The sequence below is a fragment of the Urocampus carinirostris genome, chromosome 1 (genome assembly GCF_059441175.1).
Source record: "Urocampus carinirostris isolate Australia breed hairy pipefish chromosome 1, RoL_Ucar_1.0, whole genome shotgun sequence".
NCBI lineage: Eukaryota > Metazoa > Chordata > Actinopteri > Syngnathiformes > Syngnathidae > Urocampus > Urocampus carinirostris.
In genome coordinates, this window is record NC_142349.1 from 74,824,493 (window position 1) to 74,833,961 (window position 9,469).

The following is a 9,469-nucleotide window of genomic DNA, read 5'->3' on the forward strand; positions in this document are numbered from 1 at the left end:
AGGACACTTCGACATGTAACAGGGAGGAGTCGGGATTCGAACTGCAATTTCTTGGTCCCAAGACGAGCGCTCTACCTCCTGAGCCACTGCCGCCCCATGTATGCTTCTATTAACAGACACAATTGCACCATTTATTTGGTCGACCACCATGTTCATTTACCGGGAATTAAGAGATTTTTCATACTTCTGAAAGTAGTCAGGGTTGGGTAGGGTTATTTTAACTTGATTACTTTCAATTACTTTTGGATTACTCCAATACCAAATATGCTAATAAAAGACAAAATAAACTAAATATGAATCAAGTCAAGTCATTTTTATTTGAGATGCCCTAAATCACGAAGAGTCTCAAAGGGCTTCACAGATTGTTACACTATATTACACAGACTATTTTCAACCGACAAGAAGAGTAGGTTATTCATATGCAATGGAGTAGAAGTGAGTTTTAAGCTTAGATTCAAACATTTCCACTGAGGTCGCAGATCGGATCTCAGGGGGAAGAGCATTCCACAGCACCGGTGCCCGGATGGAGAACGCTCTCAAACCCGCAGAACACTTCTTTGCTCTTGGGATCACCAGAAGACCGGCACTCTCAGATCGTAGGCTTCGGACCGGGACATAGGGGCAGATCAGATCTGAAAGATAAGAGGGAGCAAGTCCATGTATGATTTTGTACGATACTAAGAGAACCTTGAAGTCACATCTTTGGCTAACTGGGAGCCAATGCAAGTTAGCCAAAATCGGTGTGATGTGATCGTACTTTTTTGTCCTAGTTAAAAGCCTCGCTGCGGCATTTTGTACTAGCTGAAGAGACTTGATTCTGGACTACGGGAGACCGCAGAGTAGTGCATTACACTCAAACCCGGCCTGAATCATTTGGTCACCTAAAACCTCTTGAGGGCGAGGCCGGGAGGAGGCGGGCCAATCGAGATGCTCGTACAGTCGCTCTTCAAGCCGTGGTGTTGTGCTGGGCTGCAACAAGGCCTTCGTCTGTGAAATGATCAGGTCTGTCCAAGTCTTGGTGGCATCCAAGTAAGGAGACTCTCCAGTTCGGGGTCTAAGTCGGTCTTATCTGCCTGGCTGAGGCTCTCCCCTGTGTACCTGACTGCCCGATTGATGAAATGTCCTGGGTCCGCCACCAACCTCGTCAAGTCCATGACGACGACGCCAAGGTCAAGAGGAGAGGAGTGGTTAGAGCTGTTACGGCCGGAGCAGAAGCGCTCTCGGTCCCCACGAACCGAGCTAGGTGAGCGGTGTGAGTGACCGCCGTCCACCTGCTGACCCCGTCATAAAATGAATAAATTTCTTGCAGGCTCGGGGAGTAACGAAATACATGGAACGGCAAAAATGATGTTGGCAAGCTGTTTGGATTGATTTTCATTTTGTTTCTGTTGCATTTGATGTTCGTTTTGCCGCAGATCAAAGAGATCAAAGCCAGGAGAGAAAGCTTACAACATGTTGTGAGTCATCATTTTATTCCTATTTAGTTTTGTCTTTTATTAGCATATTTGGTATTGGAGTCATCCAAAAGCAATTGAAAGTAATCCAGTTAAAGTAACGCTACCGACCCTGAAAGCAGTTTTTAGAATTTTACCTTCTTCAAAGTCAAGTCTGGCTGCCATCACTTGCTTCAATGGCGTCAATCTATAAAGAAAGAAAAAAAACATTATCAACTGCCAAAATGTACATACATTTTGTCTATTTAGAAATGACAGCAACATTTTTAGCAACTTACAACCCAAATAAGAGAATATTTTTCATGTAAACAGTCCTGGGACTTTTGACTGAAGCAAAAAATGTCAAGTGGTTTCTAACCAAGGTCAAATTGGAAAAAAAAAAAATAATAAACACACTGCGCAAAGGCACTTCAACAGAGTTGACCATCGGCTCCATTGCCTTTCTTCTCTTTCTACTTTTAATATGAGATATAAAAACACTCAGTGTACAGTAAGACAATGCAATCCTTTGTCCCCACCCAACAACCCCAAACACCTCATACACAAACACACGATAGAGAGATAGATAGATTCTCTTTTTAGAGAACCGGCTTTTTCGGCTCAACTCATTAAAGAGAGCCGGCTCTCCAACGGCTCACTTGCTTTGATGCATTCATTATATTACGAATTATTTTGTTGTATTAAGAAGTTAAGAAAAAAGGAAGTATAAAAGGAGAAAATAAAAAAGACAGGTTTGTGGTTATCCCTTTAATCCGTATATTACCAACAATCATTTAATGCAGAAAATGAATTCATAATTTGGATAAGAAAATGTATTATTCTACTTAACTCTATTTGCATGTATTTTTTCCTTCTACAGAACAGTGTCGAACAGGCGGCCCACGGGCCAGATCAGGCCCGCTCAGGGATTGAAACCGGCCCGCGAGACAACGCTCAGAGAAGCGCAAGAGAAAAACGAGCTGCAGGTCTAAATATGTCCACTTGATGTTGCCAAAGCCAGGTGCCTCTCACAAAGACGGTGTACTTGTATTTCTTTCTCTCTCTCTCTCTCTCTCTCTCTCTCTCTTTTCCTCCCTTTTTCTCTCACTCTCTGTGTCTCTCTTTCACTTTCTGTGTCCTTTTGACCTTCTTTCATTTTTCCTTTTCTCTCTTTCGCTCTCTCCTGCTTTCCCCTTCTTTCCTTCTCCCATTCTCTCCTTCTCTTTTCTCTCTTGGCGGCAGTAGCTCAGGAGGTAGAGCGCTCGTCTTGGGATCAAGGGATCCCAGTTTGATCCCGGCTCGTCCGTGTACATGTCGAAGTGTCCTTGGGTAAGACACTGAAACCCCGATAGCCCCAATAAGCAGGTTAGCGCCTTACATGGCTGCACAGATCACGGCTGCTATTGGGAAATGTGAAGCACACTGTAAAGCGCTTTGGGAAGTCATTGACTTGAAAAGCGCTATATAAATGCAGATCATTTCATTCCCTCCTTCCCTCTTTCTATTCCTCTTTGGATATCATTCTTTCCCCCTCTCTCACTATTTGTCTTTATATCTATTTTGTTTCTCACATTCGCTCTCCCTCTCTATTTTCCACCCCTTTTCCCTCACTCTGTCTCTTTCACTCTCTTTCTCTTCATTTGTTGCTCTTTGCCTCTTTCTCTCTCTGTGTCTTTTTACCTCTTTTGCTCTAACTTCCTTTTTTCCTTTTCTCTTTCCTTCTTCCTAACCTTTGAGCTTTCTTTTCTCTTTTCTCTCCTTCTGTCTTTCTATTTCTCTTTGGATTTCTTTCTCCCTCTCCCTTTCTTTCCCCCTCTCTCACAACTTCTCTTTTTATCCCATTTGATTTGTCTTATTTCTTTCTCTCTTTTTCTTTCTTTCTAATATACTAGTCCGACCCCCAAGAGAATGTTTGTTCTATCGTGTGGCCCCCGAGGTAAAATGAGTTTGACACCCCTGATAGAGAGAGTTGACGGCTAGCTAGTGGCTAAGTTACCTACTCGCATGCCCACTGTAAATAGCTAGCTTACAAGCTAAACCGCTAATTTGGTGAGCTGGTTTAGGGAGAGGGCTGTAGTTCGAAATTACATCAGACAAACAAACTCCCGAGCAGTCGCATGAATAATATGAAATAGAAATGTGACGAAATATAGAGTAAAATTGACTTGGGGAGTGGAAAATAACTGACCATCTCAACTCGTAAATGCTAGCTAATGCTAACTTGGTTTAGCCGTCGATATTCTCGCTCGGTCTCTTCTTCGAGCTCCTCTTCGAAATATTCTTTCCCTCTGAAATACATTTTAGCCACATTTAAGACTCACCGTGAACTCTTAAACGGTTAAATGTAGCTTTTCCACACAGCCGGAGCGGAACGCCATGCCACCGGAAACAACCAGAGAGTGACCCGGAAGAACAAAGAAAGTGGGCGGAGCTACAACTAAGAACCTCTTTTACTATTTGGGGGAGTACTGTATTCATTTAGTATACAGTACTACAGTATTGCACTCATGTGACTTGATTACTTTCCATTACTTTTGGATTACTCCAATACCAGATAAGCTAATAAAAGACAAAAGAGACTAAATATGAATAAAATGACTACATTTTGCACAGGCTTGGGGAGTAACGGAATACATGGAACAGAAAAATGATCTCGGCAAGCCGTTTGGATTTCTTTTCATTTTGTTTCTGTCACATTTTATGTTAGTTTGCTTTTAGTCAAAGCCAGGATAGAAAGCTTACCACGGGTTGTGAGTCATATTTTTATTCATATTTAGTTTTTCTGAATGATATTTAAATGAAATGAAATGATCTGAATTTCTATAGCGCTTTTCAAGTCAATGACTTTCCAAAGCGCTTTACAATGTGCTCCACATTTTCCCAATAGCGGCCTTGCAGCCATGTAAGGCGCTAACCTGCTTATTGGGGGTAATAGGGGTTCAGTGTCTTACCCAAGGACACTTCAACATGTAACACGGACGAGCCGGGATTCGAACTGCGATCTCTTGATCCCAAGACGAGCGCTCTACCTCCTGAGCTACTGCCGCCCCTTATTTAGTGTTGACTAGCATTATAAAAGAGATGGGTAAAACTAAACTAAATTAATATTGTATTATTCTAACTTATTATGATGATGAATATGATAACATTTATGTGACTTTTATGGCTATTATTACAATTATTGGTTTCCATATGTACGTGAGCAGAAGCCTTATCTGCAGATGGGTCAAGCTAATAATTAAGCTTTTTATAATTGCAACGACTATTATGTTATTATTATCATGATCATTATCCACTGTCTATGGTTATTGCTAATGATGAACATTGTATTTATATAACTGTCACCATCCTATTATAATATTCCATCACAATCTGGACCTATATTTATTAACAAAAAACTCTGAGGTGATATATGTGTGGGTGATGATGGTGAAAACTAAATGGGGATACAATCACATTGATATACATCTTAAAAAGAACACAAAACAGACATACCTGCACATATCAGAGTTCGGGCAGACAAGTAAGAGTTTGATGCTGAGGGCATCTGGCTCAAGCTCCCGTATCTTTTTAATGCATGGTTTAGGACAATCTAGAACGGTGGTCCTGCTGCCTGGGGTCGGACCCCCGAAGGTAGCAGGTCCAAAGATACTTGTATGCCGCACAACACACGCCACATAGCAGTCGGTTACACCATGAGCACCCAAGAGAACTAAGTTATCATAATAGATATACAAGATGCTGAAAATGTATGGAAATAACAATAATGTTTGCATGGACTTGCACCCTCTTATCTCTCTGATTTGATTTCCCCCAATGTTCCTGCGCTCGGAAAATGCCGGTCTACTTGTGACTCCGAGAGCCAAGATGTCTGCAGGCTCGAGAGCTTTCTCCATCGAGGTCCCGGTGCTATGGAACGCCCTGCCTCCTGAGATAAGATCTGCAACCTCAAAGGAAGTTTTTAAGTCAAGGCTTCTATTCCAAAGCTTATGATTGATGCCCACTTCACATTCTGTATTGTCCTGTCTTTTTCCGACAGCCTGCCTGGTGGTGATAAGAGGGAGAAGGACGATTTGGAGATGAGTCAGCGGACCAGCGTTTGACCTGAAGCATGTGAACGCCTGCATGGACCAGCTGGCAGAGATGGGAAGCTGCTTCGTGGCCGTCATAGACTTTCTGGATTAGTTTACAGGCTGGCGGCGTCGCTGCTGTCATGCACTCTCCAGACAAATTTTCAACATGTTACCTAGTATTTACTATGTTTGTGTACTGTAATGCTAAATGTAATTCACCCTGGTCATCCTGGAACGGGGATACCACTTGTGAGGTCCCTTCTCAAGGTTTCTCTTTTTCCTCACGCTTAGGTTTTGAGTTGTTCCTAGCCCGCATGTTGGTGTAAGATCAGGAAATTGTGTCATTGTAATCTTGTGCAGTCCTTTGAGACATTTTTGTGATTAAGGGCTATATAAATAAATTTGACTTGACCTGACTTGATGATGGTAGAATAGGCAAGGCAAGTTTATTTGTATAGCACAATTCATACGCAAGGCAATTCAAAGTGCTTTACAGAAATGGCAAAGAGACAGGTTAAAAACACACAATTACCGTTAAAACATAGAAGAAAAGACATTGAAAATTTAAAATGTGGTTTTTAAACTGCATTAAAACCACAGATAAAACATAATAAAATCAATGGAATAAAATAAAGTAAAAATGAAGAGTGCAGATAGAACCCTTTAAGTTGCATCCACAGTTGAACAGAGCTGTTTTCAGCCTGTTAAGTCCTGGCTCTGGGCCCCAGCAGAAGGCCTGTCCCTGGGGTTCTCAGGATCCGAGATGGTTCATATGGGACCAACATGTCACAGATGGACTTTGGTGCAAGACCACATGTGTCAAACTCCCGGGCCGCGGGCCACATCCGGCCCGCCGTGTAATCATATCCGGCCCGCAAGACCAATTGACATTATTGTTATTAATGGCCCGTCAATATGAACAATGCCGTCTCATCCCTGGACATCATATTCTGACGTTTTAGTCACTCTACCTATTCCTTCATATATGACGTATACTATACTATATACCAGGGGTCGGGAACCTATGGCTCGCGAGCCAGATATGGCTCTTTCTATGAGTACCTATGGCTCAGAGACAAATTTAATTGCATGCAAATTTTCACCATCTCGTTCAAAACTTGAGCCATGGACCCTGTTCAGATACAGGCAAAGCCAAACCAAAGCTGAAATACAAAGCAGAACTTTTTAGAATATATAAGTCACGTTTTCACTACAATTTACAGTCAAGGTGACACACAAAACACTCGTTTTGGCTGTACGACGCTAAATAATCCTTTATATAAAAGCTCACTATATAATCTGTGTTCAGTGTTTGGATACTTTTTGATGAATCCATTGTAAATACACCAAAACACCGGAAGATAACTTAGAGTTATTTGATTGGGTGAGTGGGAGGGATGGGTGGAGCGATGCAAAAAGTGCAAGCACTCCCTCCCATCTCTCGCCCTACTCCCTCTGCGCCAAAGGTAAGCATATCAGGCTCCCTGTTCTCAGAATGTTGTGACGTTTTTACAAAATAATTTGTGTAGCATTTTCATATTTCTAGTTTTGACAGGGGATATATTAAGGAAAGCAAAATCTTTTGGGACATTTAAGTTTTTTTAAATCTATACATTGACATAGGAGCAAATGAATTTGAATGTTATTTTAATGTTAAGTTGTTTAAGTTAAGTTCTAAGTTGTATAATTTAACGAGAGATTTTTATTTACAGCAAAATAACAAATACTGTATTAGTGATTTGAGGTTTAAATGTAATATTCTTGTCTGTTTTTATTCATACTTATGTTCCAAAAACATTCAGTTTGTGTGTTCAATAAATATTTATCCTGGTTGGCCCACGACCTTAAGTGTTTTTTGAATTTTGGCCCCTTGTGCAATTGAGTTTGACATCCCTGTGCTAGACCATGAAGGGACTTATACACCAGCAGAGCTGTTTTAAAGTTTATAAAATAAGTGATGGAAGTAGTCATAGTGACGATGATAATGAAGGGACTGTGTATCCACAGAGCCAATGTTGATATGTATAGTCATCGGCTAGCTTTTTACAATTAAAAACACAAGGGATCTAAGTGTGGGATGCAATTGTTAATGAAGTCTGGGGGTAGGATACAATAAGCATATGCCTCTTCCTACTCCCGTACGATAACATTGTTTGAGTGTTTTGTTTTCTTTTTTTGATTTGTTGTTTGTTTTTTGCTATGTTATGTTATGTTCGAAATAAAAGTTTCATGCATTCATAGGCCAGACAACAGTTCCCAGAATTCGAAAACTGAGTACCATACTCCTTTTGTTTCTTTTTTCTCAGCTTTTCACTACTTTTTCATTTTGGTATTTTTTTTCTTTATTGTTCTATTCCCCCCTTCCTTCAAGTCATTTTGAGCATTATTTTACATAATAATTGGTTATGTTGGGATTAAAGAAGCAAAAACAACCTGGAGAGCCGTTTAGGACCGGAAAGAAGGTTCCTTTTAGTGAGCCGAGCCAAAGAAGCCGGTTCACGACAAACTCTACTAACTTTACTCAACTTCGTTCTACTTCGACTCGACTTCAAAATACCGCATTTAGAACACAACGTCAGTGGAACCCGTGTATTTTGACCTTCATAACACTGTAACTTTGACTTGAGTCGCTTCTTAATTAGTAATTTTGAGCCCTCATTTTTGTGCGCTGGCTAGATTTTCTTGTGCGCTGAGAATGTGCGAGCAGTGCATGAAGTCTGGGGGTAGGAGACAATAAGCATATGCCTCTTCCTACTCCTGTACGATAACATTAATTGTTTCATTTTCTTTTTTTGATTTGTTGTTTGTTTTTTGCTTTGTTATGTTATGTTTGAAATAAAAGTTTCATTCATTCATAGGTCAGACGACAGTTCCGAAAATTTGTCTAAAAAAACTGAGTATGGTCCTGGAGCGCGATAGTTATTACATTAAAAGAGAACCTAATGACAAGAGCCTCAAACTTCTTGTAATTATCAGAGGCACGGGGAGTAAATTTGAGAACTTTTTCAGAAATAATCGCAACATCGCCACCCTTCTTCAGAAAACCTGCTACATGACAGCTCACGTAGTCTTGAGGAGAGGCCTCATTTAACGGTAAAAAGTCATCCGGTCTCAACCAAGTTTCACACAGACCAATCAGATTAAATTTGTGATCACGTATAAGATCAAGTAAAGCTTCATGAGCAAGCGATCTCATATTTAAAAGACCAAAATTTAGCTGCACTTTCCAAATACAGTTAAAAACCGCTCAATTTAACTGGTTTTATTTTCTTGCTTTCTAAAGATTGTTAAAGCACTGTATTTTGCCATTTCTTTTTCACAACATATTCAGTGTTCTCGTTTGCCCGAGACGCATCATCGTCCCCAGGACGCAAATTTTTTTACACAAAATTGTCATTATCACCCGATTACTTTTTTTTTTTTTTTGACAAAGATTTACCGCACTCCAAACCTTTCGTCAGGCAGATCCGCCATTGTTGTTTTGGTCTCGCGGCGATCTCGGCAAACGAGATCTCGTTGCTTCGAGATGACGTCATTGTTGTGGCGGTTGTCGAGTGAAAGAGAAGTATGCCTCCGAAAAAACAGTCGGTATTCGATGCAAATCAACAAAAAATTGGTAATTTCTTCAGTGTCGGTAATAAGTCGAAACATAACACAGAAAGTGGTAACAACGGCAATAATTCCGGCACGAAAAAACGGCGGAGAAATTCTTCAGAAGACCGCGAACGATTCGACGAAAGAAAATAAACAAAAGAATATTAGCAAGAAAAGGACTTTTCTGCCAAAATGGACTGAATTATATTCCTGGTTACGATCTGAGGAGGATGATAATGGATTGGACCTTGAGAAGGCATTACAACTGTGGCGGGACAGCAAACCACAAAGAATATATGAACTGAAAAATTTGAAGTGATAACTGCTTTGTATTACCAATTCACTGATGATTAAAACTGCATGAATATA

At 40.6% G+C, this 9,469-nt stretch overlaps 1 protein-coding gene across 2 annotated transcripts in view; it reads right to left on the bottom strand.

The window, feature by feature from the left end:
- LOC148376894 (uncharacterized) overlaps positions 1-9,469 on the bottom strand; it is a 104,909-nt gene that overhangs the window by 13,992 nt on the left and 81,448 nt on the right. For both annotated transcript variants that reach the window (XM_088350920.1, XM_088350930.1), the window contains exons 1-2: positions 3,755-3,841; positions 1,592-1,641 (exon numbers count right to left, since the gene is read on the bottom strand). In XM_088350920.1, the coding sequence (XP_088207046.1) occupies positions 1,592-1,619 (28 nt within the window). In that variant the 5' untranslated portion in view covers positions 1,620-1,641; positions 3,755-3,841. Of the gene's footprint in view, positions 1-1,591; positions 1,642-3,754 lie in introns of those variants that run through there.